Below are 17,147 nucleotides of genomic sequence, written 5' to 3'. Positions count from 1 at the left end.
AACTCTGGAGTGAAACCGCTTTTGATGCCAAATCAAGAAAATGAATGTAGACGACTTAAGATAATGTGAAGCAAGACAGAAGTGATGGCAGTATGCAATGCAGATGAACATTTTAAATGTGTACTGAGAGAGGATCTTCTGTCAAGTGTAGAAACAGCCCTAGCCTACCATCCAGCACTACCAATATACATTTAATGTTTATATGTGTGTGTATTCTCACAAGGGTCACCAGCTGTGGGTTTCCACCTTCCAGGGAAACTGATCTCTATTGTCTGGTGATCAGTTATAATTCTGGAAGATCTCCAGGTCACACCTGTAGGTTGGCAACCCTTATTGCTCACATGGAGGGATAAGGACTACTATTTGTATGGATTATGACAGAGGAGAAATAAATGTTGGAGTGAAATTCCTCAAGTCAGTTCTCTTATCTTGAATATGAAAGTAGAACTGGGATTTATCACTCCAGTAACAGGGAAACTGGTGTTTCTGTAGATGAATGAAATGGTACCATTAACATATAAGACAGAGAAATCATAAGAGTCATTTGGCTGTCTTTGTATCTTGGCCACTCCATCCTCAATCCAGTCTTCTACACATTGTGGAGGAACAATGCCCATGTCACATTCATTAACTTGCTCTGCTACCTTAGCTGTCCTTCAGACCCAAACTGTAAGGAAAAATTCTAGTGATCTAGAAGAAAGCACAAAAGGGACTGCCACCTTTTCCATGGAGATAGTGCATAGCCTTTGCTATCACTTCAAATGTATGAGATCAGAGGGAGAACACCCTCCCCCCCACCAACATACTGCCAGTTTTCTAGTGCTGAGAGAAATTAGGAAGTTGAAGAAACCAGGGTGGGGTCACCCTCAGAGATGAGAGGAACTTTGTGAGATGGTTTAGGAGTGGGAATTCAGAATCCATATTTTGCATGCAAATCAGATGTCCCTGAGATTTTCAAGACAGAGGAGGATGTGTATTTGAGGCCCTGGGAAGCTGCTGTCAGTTACAGGGACTATTCCTTTTTGGGGCTGGAATGTACAGGATCCATATATTTTGGCAGTGTTTCTGTGTATCCAGCAACTGTAATTTGTTCTGGAGAACCTTCAGAAATTTCCCATCATTTTTCAGCTTGGGAATCCTAGATACCCATGCTGGTACCGGAGAAAGAAGCCATTTGGAGTTAAGGTATGTGTATTCTGCTACAGGCAGTCTTTCCAATGATAGATTAGACTTTCTGTGATTCTGCAGATTTCCCCAGTATAGGAGATTGGGTCAATCACTGGTAAGGAAAACAGTTTGCATGGATATGTCTCCATTGCTGACTTCCTGGCATCTGTCCTGGAAAGATATCTGGTAGGAAGGCAGGGATACAACTCTACCTAGAGACCTTGGAGAACCCATCCATTGGTAACAGACAACACTGGACTTGATGGACCAATTCTTATATTGATATGTCTATTTTTGAAAGTCACTGAGTGTGCAATGTGTTTTTTTCCTTCTTCCCTTATTGTCTTACATAAGAAAACTGATGAATACCTATCTAGTTTTAAGTTGTGATGGCCCAGAGTCATCAGCAAGAAAGTAACAGATCCAAACTGACCCATCCAAACGTCATGCTCGATGTTTTACAGATAGGAAATTCTATGAGCTTGGTGTTCTCCTACTGGAGGAACAAACCACAGTATTAGTCTCCTGAGATGTCCATCTGCATCCTTTACAAGGGAACATGGAGAAAGCCTCTATCTGTGATTGTATGAGAGAAATCGTGTTTGGTTTTCCTTCTTGGTGGAGAGGCTGTGAGTCACTTCTGGACCACTTGCTTTGCATGCAGATGATTCCAGCTTCAGTGCTGGGCATCTCCACTTACCAGAGGTGCAGATGTCAGTGGTTAAAAAAATATGTTTCTTAGCCCACCATCCTGGAGAGATGCCTCTGCTCAAAGTATGTAACGCTGATCTACATGAACCTTTGCCACATGTCATGTATTCATTTACAAAACAAAAGGATACAACAGTCTGTGGGAGCATTCCTGCTGATCAGTCTGTGGAAGTGTTCCTTTTTTTTCATCCAGGCATACTTGCCTAATGAATGCAGGCTATTTAGAAGCAATCTTCTTCTCCAGCTCAGAATAAGGAAAGTCATTGAATGGACATTGCTGCTGAGCAAGTCGCTTTAAAAGTATTATAAGGAATGTTCGTATTTTTAGGGCTATTTTGTTTGTTGCATTGATCGGAGGAAACTATTTGCCTAGTGCATATTCCTCCAGCACGGATTTTGCTTAAGTGTGTACGAAGACACTGAATGTTTCTCAATGAGATGTGATGAATATTATTGTATTGTAAAAGTCATGTTGGAGATTGACTAACAGAAAACTATATAACATTTGATGGTCTCCTTTTTTGGGGTATAATTTGGCTTATAAGTGTTACTCTACTCACACTGAATTTCCCTCTAGTGTTTGTACGGCCATATATGAACCAGTAGTCTGACAATATTAAACCAGGAGGCTTTCACCTGAAACAATCTTGATCATCTTTTCACACACACACACACACACACCCCGAAGGCACTGATAGACGAAGAAACTTCTGTTTAGGGTTTCCACATGCTGTATTAGAAAGCTACTGGGACAGAGTCCACTGGCAGGAGAGAGCCCGTTGTGGTTATTGAAGTTCATCAGAGACAAGCACTGAGGTAAGATGCGGAAGCTCAAGTGCTGCAGTGAGATATCAGCTTGTTGTGTTTAGCCTTTCTGAGGTGTTCACTTTATTATAAGTTCTGTAAACATTATTCATAAAAATAGATGATGCAGAACCATCTGATTGCTTTCAGACATATATGCATATTTGTTGGTTTTTTTTGGAGAAAAATGTTGATGGTGTAAGTTGATTTGCCTCTATCAGAGTCACTGCAAAGGAGTTGGGAGGTAAACTCATGCAATGGGAGGTGAATCCACGGGGCTTTTTCACACCTTTTGAGATATACGCTAGTCTGTCCATGGATGGACACAAAGAATAGAGTTTGAAAAAGCAGAATATGTTTTCTGGAACCCACGTTTTCTCCTCCGTGAGGGAAAATAACACAACTTGGGGTTTGAGGGTTTGAAAGGGAAAGGAAGGCTGGGCTGTCTGTGAGGAAACTGGATGTTCCTGCCATTACTTTTAATTCAGAATATGCAGAGTCAGTCAGTCAGTTACACACTTGGATTTAAATTCAGAACTTGCTTGACTGAAAAAGACATCTTTAATATCATGATTAAATGGAGTTGAGTTGCTAAATGAATAATTTCCTTTGAATTTCTTTTAAAAGAAGATGCTGAGGACTTTGGGCATGTCAAGAAGATGCTCTGCCACCCAGACACAGCCCCTCCTGAATGTGAAGTGGGCTTGTTTTAAGACACCATGGAAAGTGCAGATGAAGGGAACTGCCCTCTGCTCCCCTGTCCTCCTGACTAACTTTTTTTGCGCAAGGCTGTTTGAAGCTCCTATTTCCCCTCCACGCAGTCTGCTATCTCTGACAGCTATAAGGAAAAGTTGCTTCTCAGAGCTTGTAAAAGAAGAGAGCCATTGCCAAGCACCCAGACACTCCTGGAGTGTAAATTGGAGGGCAGGGATTACCCCTTCCTTCCCCTTGACTTCAGGACCGCTCAATATTATTTATAGCTAACACTGTCCAACGCTTCCAATCCCATTGTTTATCCTACCTTTAAATAAAAGCTATTTCTTTAAGCAGCAGTTCGGGTTTTTGAAAGGAGCATCAACAACTTTGTGGCCACTGGCTTACAGCCTAGTGGAATGATCCAAGTAGTCAGCCGTGTTGGTCTGATATAGTAAAACAAAGCAGGAGTCAAGTGACACCTTTAAGACCAACTTAGTTTTTTTCAGAACGTAAGCTTTCGTCTGCTCTCTAAGCACACTTCATCAGATGAGGAAATCCGGTACAGCGAGCAAAGCCACACATAGCTGGTAGTCAGTGGCTCAGAATGCAAACTGGTACAAATTTAAGATTCAATGACAGAGTAGTAAAATTAACAAATTGAGCAAACCTTTGATCTGAGTAGCATGAGCATGCAAAAGCAATAAAACAGTGATATGTCAAATTGTGAGAATGTCTGTTAATGACTATATTGTATTAAGCCTGGGTCAAAAGGGAGGTATTTATATCTCAGAAGATTTCCTATCCAACTAATTTACCTTTTAACATGCAACATTTTGAGCATAGTGGAATGTTGCTGATGGACAGCTCCTTTTAGCGGACAAGGAAAACCAACATATAGGCTGTGATCACGCACACTAAATAATGCACTTTCAATTAACTTTCATTGCACTTTCCAAGCAGATTTCGCCAGTAAAATCCAGTTGGAAAGTGGATTGAAAGCGCATTATTTAGTGTGCGTGATTGCAGCTATAGTGAATCCACCCTTCCGAGGAAGTGAGCAGTGACTCGTGAAAGCTCATCTGCCACAAACGTTGTTAGTCTTTAAGGTGCTCCTGGGCTCTTGTTCTTTTCTGCCACCTGTCCACAGTTTGAGCCAAAATGGGTCTGCCCAAGGACTGGCGAATATGTTGGGAATCAGCTTTGGGTGGGTAGAGAGGAAGAGGGGAGGATGGTATTGTTTTAAGCTGCTTTGGGTCCCTCCCCTAGGTGAAACACATGGTATAAATATCCATTGGATATGAATATTCCTTGTTGTAATAAATAAAATATAGTTCCATTTTACAAAATCTTTACCATAACTGATCTCCAGTGAACACCTTCATGGTTATGAGTGTGTATGTTTTATTGAATTATTTTATATCTTATTTTAATGACGTTTTAATGTGGAAATGTTTTTATGTTCTCGCATTTGCCATCTTGAAGGTCCTAACTGGGTGGGAAAGTGTCAGAAAATGTTTCAATTAAATGTTAAAACATAAATAAATAATATAAATAAAGCAGAGATGATACAGGATCTTCCAATGGACTTGATGCTCAGCTTTTAAGTTCAGTGATTCTTCTATAGACCAATTGAACCGCTGTGGTGTGGACATCTACAAGATGTAGATGGCCAGGCTGAAAACAGTTGGTGGGGTGAAAAATAGAGAAATATATCCTCAGTTTTCTCATAATTTACTTACCTCAGTTTTGGGTGGCCCCATTTCACTTACTTCCTGGATATTGTCCTTAGCACAACTGATAAATACTCACTGTTACCTTCCAATTTGTGCTAAGATAAGTATCTTGAACAGTTTCATTCATCCCCCCTCTAAAATGTTCTGAATTAATTGCAAGAACCAAGGATTCCTGAAAGTACTAGTTTTTGGAGAAAGATTGCTTTAGCAGTCTATTGCAGCTGAATTTTCCTGTGTGAAACAAACAAACAAACAAACAAAAATCTACTTGCTTAAGTGCACTAAAAGTGCATTCTCCAACGAGTGTGAAATTATCTAGGATCACACCAGTCATCCATTGATTGGAGTAGCTCTGCCTAGGATTGTACTGTCAATCACTTTTGGTGGGTGAAGCTGAGGAGTATCAACTTGTCCAAAGCCACTGAACAAAATTGTGAAGAGATTAAAGTCATTCCACTGAAAATGCAAGCGTTCTATATCCTTCTAGAGAACTGATGATTTAGCATCTGAGCACACTCAGAGATATTTTCCATCATTGTAGTTAATATGAAGCATTGGTTGGGGGAACCTGAGATTTATGAGGTACCCATTCTAAGGAAACCATCTCTCTCTCTCTCTGAATTTTGGTATAAACATGGGGTGGGGGCAAGGGGGGGCTACATTATATTCCACTAATCTCACTATCATCAATGCACTTTACTGATGGGTAGGAGTGTGCACATTAAAAATTGTTTTGAAATTAGTTTTTAAGATAACCTGCCATTTGGGGAGATGAGTACTCTCTGGGTATGGTGACAATTCAGAATAATCCAACGACTTCAGGTTAGGAGATAACAGCTCAAGGCTGCATCATGGGATGGGATTTCAAAGTCTAGAAATATTTGGTTTAAATGGAAGCATTTTGCACTCAGCTTGGGACTTTCTAGCTCTGAAGTTGCTTCTTCTGCAGATTTTGCTACCTCTATGTTTCACCTGACTCTTATCTTTGAGTTGCTATTATTTATTAAATGTATTTGAGAATGGTGATTTGGGGGTCACTGTCCTATTTGAATTCTTGGAAAACTCAACCAATGAGATGTATGATATAGATGGGAGAAAGGAGCTTTTTTTCTATCCTGCAGTTCCAGAGGGTGGTTATTCTTTTATTATTGGTGCTTATTGTCAGGAGAATGGGTGTTTATTGTTAGGAGCAGGACTTTTTTGTAGCAGGAACTCCTTTGCATATTAGGCAACGGCCCCCTTATGTAGCCAATCCTTCTGGCGCTTACAGTAGGCCCTGTACTAAGAGTCCTGCAAGCTCTTGGAGGATTGGCTACATCAGGGGTGTGTGGCCTAATATGTAAAAGAGTTCCTGCTACAAAAAAATGCCCTGATTATCCCATGGTAACCCAACCAGTGTTCTAAAAATTGAGCATGGGACACATGAATTGTCAAGAAATGTGACAACTGAAGGGAAGAATATCAAATGCCAAAAGTGATAGGCATGAAAAAGCATGAAAAAGCCTACTTAATTTTGTCAGAAAAGCTGAGCTCAGAGTTTAGGGAAGGAAATATTTTATTGTCTCTGCTTTCAAGGTGATAAGCAGGTGTTGCTGGAGTCTCCGCTATACAGGCCTGCTAGAGAGCAGGCATTAGCCATAGTGCTAACCGTGGTTAAGAGTTAAGAATTCATAAGAAGCCAACGAATTTTGCAATAGTCGTAGTGAATGCTTTAAATCATGAAGGTCAAAAGAGGGATAGCATGGAGTTCTCAAAAATCTTATACCCTGAAAATCTTGTTGCTTTCTGATGTACTCTTAGACTCAAACCAAGTTGTTCTACTGTGGACCAGCATAGCTCTCCTCTAAGACTACCCTCACAGTTCAGCACACTTCAGAAGTATATTCAGGCAAAGGGGCTATAATGAAGGGAGTAGAGAGGTGGGCGGTTTTTTTGTTTTGTTTTTTGCTGTTCTTACTGAGATCAAGACACTGGGACCAGTGTTCCCTCTAAGCTTTGTTAGTGTGAGCTAGCTCACAGTTTTTTAGCCTCCACCTCACACATTTCTGTCTTTGCTCAGGAAAAATGTCCCCAGAGCAAACTAATTTCTGCAGTAGCTCGCAACTTTAATGCCTGTAGCTGACAAAGTAGAATTTTTGCTCACAAGACTCCACAGCTTAGAAAGAACATTGACTGGGACCGATGTCAAACTCACCTTACGCCGCTGTCACCTTCCTCTTCTCAGTGGGGCTTCCTCCCGATTTCACACTATCTGCCCTGGGGCTGCAGCAAGCATCGGAATTTTCATGCCCCAAACAGAAACTGGTTTTTAGTGGTTTCTGTTTGCTACACAAAAATGCTGATGCTTACTGCAGCCCCGGGGGCAGATAGTGTGAAATTAGAAGGAAGCCGCACTGAGAAGACGAACCTGAGAGTGGCGTAAGGTGAGTATGAAATTGGTTTGGGTTCAATGGAATGGTCTTTTTGCCCTTCAACACAAGGAATGTTTTTTTTTGAAAGCAGTTTCTCTACTGTGAGATAATGTTTTGGACTGAATGTTTCTCTTGCTCTGCAGGAAGAAGCTCAGAATGGGGGTTGACAACTTCACTGCTACAACAGAATTCATCTTGGTAGGGCTAACCAGTGACCGCAAGACACAAATTCTTCTCTTTGTGCTAATTCTCCTAATGTACATCTTTACCCTTCTGGGAAACCTGGGGGTCATAGTGCTGGTACAAGTCGACTCTCGCCTCCACACACCCATGTATTTCTTCCTCTCAAACCTTTCAAGTGTGGAGATCGGTTTTATCACAAGTACTGTACCCCAGATGCTGAATCACCTTCTAACGAGGCATGGAGAATTGTCCTTAGTCCGTTGTGCATTACAGATGTACATGACTTTGGCTCTGGGTTCTGTCGAAGCAATTCTGCTGGCAATCATGGCTTATGATCGTTACATAGCTGTCTGCCATCCCTTAGTATATGCTACAGCCATGGGAAAATGGCGGCAGCTCCAGCTTGCCTCAGCCTGTTGGCTAGCTGGCTTTATCATTGCTGCAATATGTGTGAGCATCACCTTTCAGCACCCTTTCTGTGGTTCCTGCTGCATCAACCACTTTGTCTGCGAGATACCAATGGTGTTAAAGCTTGCATGCGATGACACCCACATCACACAACATATCATTGTTATGTTTGCAGGGATTGTCATTCTGGGACCCTTTTCAGTCATCTTGACCTCCTATGGCCTCATTCTTTTCTCCGTGTTGCAAATGGGGTCAGTCACTGGAGTACGCAAGGCCTTCTTTACATGTGGATCCCACTTAGTAGTGGTCACTTTGTTCTATGGTGCCATCATCTTTGTTTACATTAGGCCTCCGTCAGGAACATCTCCTGAAAATGAAAAACAAATGGCTGTGTTTTACCTTGTGGTCACTCCTCTTCTGAATCCTCTCATTTACACCCTGCGGAACAAGGATGTCCATGAAGCAGTGGCCAAGGTGCTGCGAAGATGGGTTTTATGAAGAAAGAATGACGGTTGACATTGGTCTGTAGCATCACCAGTTGCCAAGAAAGACTAGTGTAATCAGGATGTTGAATGTGGAGTTTTCACACTGACTGTTAAATTTCTGGTTGTCTTAAATGTTGACCGTGACACACTGCAACAGCCTAAACAACAGCATGGACCATTACATTATTAGATGTTTATCTTTTTCTAGGATCCTAGAGCTGGGAATGGCATAAATGGCTCTCTTCTTCTGTATGTGATTATCACAATAACCTTGTGAGGTAAGCTAGGTTGAGATAGAATGACCTAGGACGTCCAAGATCCCCCAGTCTGGAGTCTTCCAACCTGCCAGCAGGGAGCAGGTTGCTGGGGGGATTCCTGCCCCCAAAGAGCCCTCTTGCTGCATGCTTTCCCCAGCGCAATGACATCACCTGGAACCAATATTATTGTGCTATGGACATTGCACCGAGGACAATCTAGGACTCATGATAAAACTCTATGGTACCATAGAGGTTTTTTTGTGAATCCTAGAGCATCCCTGGCATGATATCACTGGTGCAATGATGTTAATTCCGGGTGACATCATCATGCAAAACAAGTAAAGCGCCCAGGAGAGATGTCCCCCTCTACAACAGCGGAGGGACTTGGCAACCCTAGAACTACCTACATGGACAGTTAGTGTTTGTTTTATTTAAAATGTTTCTATACCACCTTCCCCCACAAGATGGTAACATGAAAACAGCATGTCATAATTAACAACTGAGAGGAAAACACCTAAGGGACCACAGCAGTCTCTGTGGAGCAGAACTACAGTCTTTATCATCTCCTAGAATTTTCAGACCTTTTTGATTTCTGATGCAAGAACAGGGGAATGAAACAGTTGCCAAGAACAGGGGAATGAATCTGTGTCCTCAATAGAAAGTGCTGACCCTTCTGAGATTTGATAAGATCCGGCTAGCCCAGGCCACTCAGGTAAGCGCTTCAACTTAGAAAGCTTTAGATATGCACAGGAGGAGTAGCATAGAGGCTGGACTTTAGAACACATTCTCAATGTGCATCGCAAAGGCCTCTGGCATTTCTAGGGCAAGGTAAGTCACCAATGGCTTAGACATGATATGACACCTGTCAAAGGAGACAGTGCTGGATGGAGGGTTCTTTTTTCTGATTTTTTTAACAGAAAGCAACTTCTTTCCCAATCTTAAAGGTCAGGACCTCCTTGAGAAATATGGGCATCAAGAACAACTTCTATTCATCTTGGAACACACTCTCTCTCTCTCTCTCTCTCTCTCTCACTGTGTGAGTATGTGTGTGTGTGAGAGAGAGAGAGACAGACAGACAGAGACACAGAGAGATGGAGAGAGAGACATAGATAGAGAGTAGCAAATTAAGCAACATATTTCCAAGCCAGTAATATGCAAATTAAGCAGCATACTTCCAGCTGTGTAAGTCTGTTGACAAAATGTAATTTCTTCTGGTAGATCTTTAGAAACTTCCAGCCATTTCATTGCTGGAGAATTCTAGGTTCTTTCTCTCTCACACTGGAGAAATAAGCCTCAGGAGTTAAGGTCTCAAGATCCTGAAACAAGCAGACCATCTGTAGCTACCACATGGTGAGTTGTGAAGATCTCCCTGGTAACTTCTCTGTGCTAGAGAAGATGTTAAACAAGTGTGTGGTAACTGGAATCTTCAAAGAAAGGGTGTCTAGTAGCAGGATCCAGGTAGACCTTTGGCTGGAGACTTTGGAGAGCTGCAGATAATTCTGGTCTTGGTGGACCCATGGCCTCAATCTGGGAAAGTCTCATTCTATATTGATGTCAGATTGTCCCTGAGGAGAAACTCAAAAGTATGGCAGGCAAATAAAATTCTGGGGGGAGGAAAAGAAATCTCACCTTATGGCTTTTGCTTTCTCAAGTACTCTCTTTATGATGCATGAGACATGGGAGCAGAAGACAAAGAAATCCCTGACATTTCACCTGAAATGTGGGGGTGGGTTAAAGGAAGTCTGAAGATGGTTTTAGCCAGGCCTCAGATTCAGCAGGAGTTCAAGGGAGTGCAGCTCCTGAACCTTTCTGAGGGTTTCCCCTCCCCCCCCCCACCTTGTCCACTGAATAGTAGGTGCAGCTGCATAACAATCCCTGGATGAGCTCCACCACCTATTTTTGTACAAAATGACCCCTGGTTTTAGCAATGGATTAACTGCTATATATTTCTGTCAGAATCACTGAAGCAGGGACAGGAAGTGGGTTTACCAGATGGAAGGGATCACTACGAGACCTCTTGCTTTGTCATCTGTGCTTGCATACCCACTTGCCTCTTCATGTATAGGCACACAATTTAAGAGGGAGGAAAATAATCTCTGGACATTTATGAGGTGAATTTTAGGTTGGAATGGGGCATATTTGTGAGGGCAGAAAGGCAAAGAAAAAATGGTGGAAGGGAAAATAATTCTTGATTCCAAATATCAATACCCCTGCGTATTTTGTGCCAACTTCTTCAGGAGGTTCTGTAGAATGTAAACCCAGCAGTGCTCCCACTAAACCAAATTACATTCTTTTTCACTGCACCATTCCCACTTTGCTCCTATTAGTTTGGCCCTGCATTCTTTCCTCATTGACAGGGGAAAGGCCATCTTGTCTCTGACCAAACCAGCCCCTTCCCACCTTATTATTTAAGTTGGGATTTACGTGCTGACTGGAAGCTGTATTTAGATTCAAATTTTGTGGCCTTTCGATGCCTTCTTTTGAGGGTTTTTTTTTTTCAAAAAAAAACCATAAACAGAATTGGATAGTTGATTTGGTCACCATTTCTAATCTCATATTTAATCTCACTTATTCCCACTTCATCCAATATGAACATGCCCCAGAAATGTGCTCAAGGGAATCACCCTCCATATCAAGAAGAGAGGAGAAATTCTGATCATTATAGAGGTAATTCTGATTCTGAAGGAAAAAATGTGCAACAAGTGTTATCAGGAGGGCAAGGAAGCAGACCGCAGTTCCCCTCATTGACACACTCCATGTTTGCTTGGGACAAGACGGGTAGCTGTGCTAATCTGTCTGTAGCAATAGAAAAGAGTAAGAGTACAGTAAAAAAATAAAATAAAAGAGTTAGAGAGCCAGTTTATGTAGTGGTTAAGTGTGCGGACTCTTATCTGGAAGAACCAGGTTTGATTCCCCACTCCTCCACATACACCTGCTGATGTGGCCTTGGGTCAGCCACAACTCTCAAGGCTGTTCTGCTCAAGAGCAGCTCTGGGAGAGCTCACTCAGCCCCACTTGCCTCACAGGGTTTCTGTTGTGAGGAGGGGAAGGAGATTTGTAAACTGCTCTGAAACTCCTTTGGTTAGTGAAGGGTGAGGTATAAATCCAATCTCCTCCTCCTCCTTCTTCAGTAGCACCTTAAAGACTAACAAAATCTGTGGTAGACTATGAGCTTTCATTAGTCACTGCTCACTTCTTCAGATACAGTGTATTTCTGTGGTGGAATGGCCACTGCTGACCCATGAGTGTCACTCTCTTTGGCCCTCTAAGGCACATAGGAACTTAGCACCTGCCCCAGGTCTACACCCTTTAAAGGCTTCTCTCTCTCTCTCTCTCTCTCTATGCTATCACAAACTGATAATTTTGGGAATTAACCAATGAGAGGATCAAAAATTACAGCTTCCCTTCTTGTGTTGCTCATTCTAAGGTTCTACCTAGTCCGTGCATCTGATACTACCCAGCTGGAGACAACTTACTACATTTCACACTCCTAGAAAAATAGCACTTTAGCAACTGATTGCCTCCTTTCCCTCAATGCTCATTTTAAATAGAATATTCCAACAGTGGACTCTATGGGGTACAGAGAAAAAAGTAGCAGCTTTTAAAGAAATAAAGAATTTCTTGGAAAGTAACAAGTTCCCCTACATACACTCTACATAGCAATGGATTGGGCAAGGGATACAAAAGAATGGTGCAACATGTGGTTCCCCCAACCCTTACTTTAGGCATGCCCTTGTTGATCTTAGTCTAAGTCTGGCTCTTTATTTTAGAAGCTGTGGTGTTCAGAAAGCTTCCCATTACTTTGGCCTCTTTGTCTGGGTAGCCGGCACTTTCCACAAGGCAACGGTAGCCATCATGAAGGAGCTCAGGTGTGATAGCCCGTTCCTCCTCATGTAGTCAGCCAAAGTGGAACTTCTAAAAGGAACCACCCTTCCTCCATACCAGGGGATTTTATCTCTATTTTCTCACACCACAATGGTAAAAGAATCCTCACCTGAAATCTGAAGGAAGATGCTATCTAGCGCTTCATGCCCCCAAGTCTCTGTCCCCCTTCTAGGTGTCAGATTTCCACCAAGATGTTAGCTGGTCATTTCATTGTCTTCAGCAAGGATGGTCATTAGCATTTTCAAAGCTTTGGATATTGGTACCCAGGTGATATCTGGAAGTCAGTTTTCTGCTGGGAGAAACTGAAACCTTTGAAATGAAATGTGAGTTTTTGTCAGTCCCAGACCTCGCACTAAAACGGTATTTCTTCACAGTCTCAGTATGAATGCTTCTCTTATTCCGCAGGAAGAAGTTTTGAATGGAGGTGAAAAACCTCACCTCTACAACAGAATTCATCTTAGTAGGACTCTCCAGTGACCGCAACACACAGATTCTCCTCTTTGTGATCATTCTCCTCATGTACATATTTATCCTTGTTGGGAATCTAGGGGTCATAGTGCTAGTACAATTGGACTCCCACCTCCACACCCCCATGTATTTTTTCCTCTCACATCTTTCAGGTGTGGAGATCTCTTTTGTCACCACCAATGTACCCCAAATGCTGACCCACCTTCTAATTGGCCATGCAGAATTGTCCTTAATACACTGTGCCTTACAGATGTACATGTCTTTGTCTCTGGGTTCTGTTGAAGCCGTTCTGCTAGGAGTCATGGCTTACGATCGATACTTAGCCATCTGCCATCCCTTAGTATACACCACAACCATGAGAAAATGGCGCCAGTTCCAGCTTGCCGCAGCTTGTTGGCTAGCTGGCTTTATAATTGCTGCAATATGTGTGGGCATCACCTTTCAGCACCCTTTCTGTGGCTCCTGCTGCATCAACCACTTTGTCTGTGAGATTCCAATGGTGTTGAAGCTTGCATGCGATGACACCCACATCACAGAATACATCATCGTTATGTTTGCAGTAATTGTCATTGTGGGACCCTTTTCAGTTATCTTGACCTCCTACAGCCTCATTCTGATCTCTGTGTTGCAAATACGGTCAGTCAGTGGACTTCGCAAGGCTTTCTCTACATGTGGGTCCCCTTTATTGGTGGTTATTATGTACTTTGGCACCATCACCCTTAACTACATTATACCCCAAATAGGAAAATCTGCTGACAATGAGAAGCAGATTGCTGTGTTTTACCTTGTGGTCACCCCTCTTCTGAATCCTCTCATTTACACCCTGCGGAACAAGGATGTCCATGAGGCAGTAGCCAAGGTACTACGAAGATGGGGTTTGTGAAGGTGACAGTTGATTTGACATTAGTCTAACCATTTGGCAAGGATGACTCATGTGAATAAGATTCTTTAATGCCGGGTTTTTACACTGACTATAACATTTCCAGGCAGCTTCGATGTTAACTGTGGCACACAGCTACAGCCATGGGAAAATGACGCCAGTTCCAACTTGCCTCAGCTTGCTGTCTAGTTGGCTTTATAATTGCTGGAATATGTGTGAGCATCACCTTTCAGCATCCCTTCTGTGGTTCCTGCTGCATCAACCACTTTGTCTATGAGTTGCCAATGGTGTTGAAGTCAGCATGCGATGACACCCACATCACACAACATATCATTGTTATGTTTGCTTGGATTGTCATTCTGGGACCCCTTTCAGTCATTTTGACCTCCTATGGCCTCTTCCTCTTCTCCATGTTACAAATGCGGTCAGCCACTGGACTCCGCAAGGCCTTCTTTACATGCAGCTCCCACTTAGTAGTGGTCACTTTGTTCTATGGTGCCATCATCTTTGTATACATTAGGCCTCAGTCAGGGACATCTCCTCAAAATGAAAAACAAATGGCTGTTTTACCTCGTGGTCACCTCTCTTCTGAATCCTCTCATTTACACTCTGTGGAACAAGGATGTCAATGAAGCGATGGCCAAGGTGCTGTGAAGATGGGTTTTGTGAAGAAAGAACGAGGGTTGACATTGGTCTGCAGGGTCACCAGTTGCCAAGGATGACTAGTGTAAATCAGGTACTTGAGTGTTGAGTTTTCACAGTTATTAAATTTCTGATCGTCTTAAATGTTGACAGTGGCACACTACAGTAGCTTAAACAGCAGCATGGAGCATTTCATTATTACATATTTATCATTTTCTAGATTCCTAGAGCTGGGAGTGGCATAAATCGCTCTCTTCTTCTTTATGTGATTCTTGCAATAACCCTGTGAGGTAAGTTAGATTGAGATAAAGTGACCATCACATGGACAGTTACTATTTTTTTTAAATTCAAAATGTTTCTATACCACCTTTCCCCACAAGATGGTAACGGGAGAACAGCATTTACAATAAAGTATATATAAAACAAAGAGCCCCGTGGCACAGAGTGGTAAAGCTGCAGTACTGCATTCCTAAGCTCTGCTCATGACCTGAGTTCCATCCCCGGCAGTAGCTGGATTTTCAGGTAGTCAACTTGAGGTTGACTCAGCCTTCCATCCTTCCACGGTCGGTGAAATGAGTACCCAGCTTGCTGGGGGGAAAGTGTAGATGACTGGGGAAAGCAATGGCAAAGCACCCTATAAAAAGTCTGCCGTGAAACGTTGTGAAAGCAACATCACCCCAGAGTCGAAAATGACTGGTGCCTTTTTACCTTTATATATAAAACAAGCTATTCAATAAAACACATAGCAACACAACATAAGAACATAAGAGAAGCCATGTTGGATCAGGCCAATGGCCCATCCAGTCCAACACTCTGTGTCACACAGTGGCCAAAAATTTGTGTCACACAGTGGATATATATATATATATATATATATATATATATATATATATATATATATATATATATATATATATATATATATATATATATATATATATACACACAGATACATACATACTGTGGCTAATAGCCACTGATGGACCTCTGTTCCATATTTTTGTCTAACCCCCTCTTGAAGCTGGCTATGCTTGTAGCTGCTACCACCTCCTACGGCAGTGAATTCCACATGTTAATTTCCCTTTGGGTGAAGAAGTACCTCCTTTTATCCGTTCTAACCCGACTGCTCAGCAATTTCATTGAATGCCCATGAGTTTTTGTATTGTGAGAAAGGGAGAAAAGTACTTCTTTCTCTATCTTCTCCATCCCATGCATAATCTTGTAACAATGAGAGAGGACCACCAAAAACAGTTATCTGGGAAACACAAAACGGAACAAAAAAGTCTTCACCAGCTGGCAGAAGTCAACAACAGAGGGAGCTAGTGAGCTTCATATTTTTGTTTGTACATTAACAGTTTATTGGATTAAAATAAAATTTAATGACACAATATTATTATATACAATCATATCAAGTTCTGCAATTCCTAGATCATATAATATCATAGAATTCAACATTGATATTTATAAATATATTTGTATTTATAAATGATCATTATCAACATTTTACCATAGGTGCATATCATTTACAATTCTTGGAATTTTTTGCTAAGCAGTAAGATATTCCAGTACAGGGAACTAAACAGAAGTCAAATTGGAAGGTGTATCACCTCAAGCAATCATACTTGAAGGAGAAGAAAATGAAGGAGGCCAAATTAAAGACCACCAGAAAGAGGGCCTTCTCGATAGCAGCCCCCCACCGGTGGAACCAACTGACAGAGGGAGTGAGGGCCTTGCGGAACTTTGCTCAGTTCCGCAAGGCCTGTAAAAGCTCTCTCTCCCGGTTGGCTTTTAACTGATGCGGAGCCTACATTGTAGGAAACTGGAGAAATGCCATCGCCACTGAAAATATACAACATCTAATGAGATTAGCACCATACCAATTTTGATTGTTTTAAATTGTAGAATCTGTGATTTTATTATATGGATGGTTTTAACTGTTACTGTGATATTATGCTGTGAGCTGCCCTGAGCCTGCCTCGGCGGGGAGGGCGGGATATAAATCAAAATAAATAAATAAACAAACATATAAATAAAAATACTAATATTATCAGTCAATTTTGCCATTATATAAAACTCCCAGATTTTTTTGTGCTGTTAAGCAAAAAGAGGAAATGTTGTATTTTTCCAGTTCCTAGCAATGCATTTTCTCACAGCAGATAACAGTAATATCACTCTATCAATAGCTGCAGATGCATAATTATGAGGGACCCAACCATTTAAGAAAAGATGTACAGGTGTTGCTAAAATAGTGAGTTTCATAACTGAGAGGAGAGAAGGACTGAGGCCTTGTTGGTCTCAGACCAGCAGCTGGGTGAAGATGGGCCTACTGTAACCACTGGAATGCCTGATGTGTTGGGCTGACTGAACAGGAAACAGCTGGAAGTTCCTTAAGAAAGGTGGACTATAAATAAAATAAA

The 17,147-nt window shown here is 41.9% G+C and overlaps 2 protein-coding genes across 2 annotated transcripts; both read left to right on the top strand.

Moving 5' to 3' along the window:
* The first annotated feature begins 7,678 nt into the window (after nt 1–7,678).
* LOC132583215 (olfactory receptor 2D3-like) lies at nt 7,679–8,611 on the top strand. The gene has a single exon (XM_060254882.1). The coding sequence runs from the start codon at nt 7,679–7,681 to the stop codon at nt 8,609–8,611; it is 933 nt and encodes a 310-aa protein (XP_060110865.1).
* Nucleotides 8,612–13,158: 4,547 nt separating this feature from the next.
* Nucleotides 13,159–14,091, top strand: LOC132583214 (olfactory receptor-like protein OLF3). Its single transcript, XM_060254881.1, has one exon. The coding sequence runs from the start codon at nt 13,159–13,161 to the stop codon at nt 14,089–14,091; it is 933 nt and encodes a 310-aa protein (XP_060110864.1).
* The last annotated feature ends 3,056 nt before the right edge of the window (nt 14,092–17,147 follow it).

The sequence above is a fragment of the Heteronotia binoei genome, chromosome 15 (genome assembly GCF_032191835.1).
Source record: "Heteronotia binoei isolate CCM8104 ecotype False Entrance Well chromosome 15, APGP_CSIRO_Hbin_v1, whole genome shotgun sequence".
Classification (NCBI taxonomy): domain Eukaryota; kingdom Metazoa; phylum Chordata; class Lepidosauria; order Squamata; family Gekkonidae; genus Heteronotia; species Heteronotia binoei.
The sequence above is the reverse complement of the archived record's forward strand: the minus strand, read 5'-3'. Positions and strand labels throughout refer to the sequence as shown.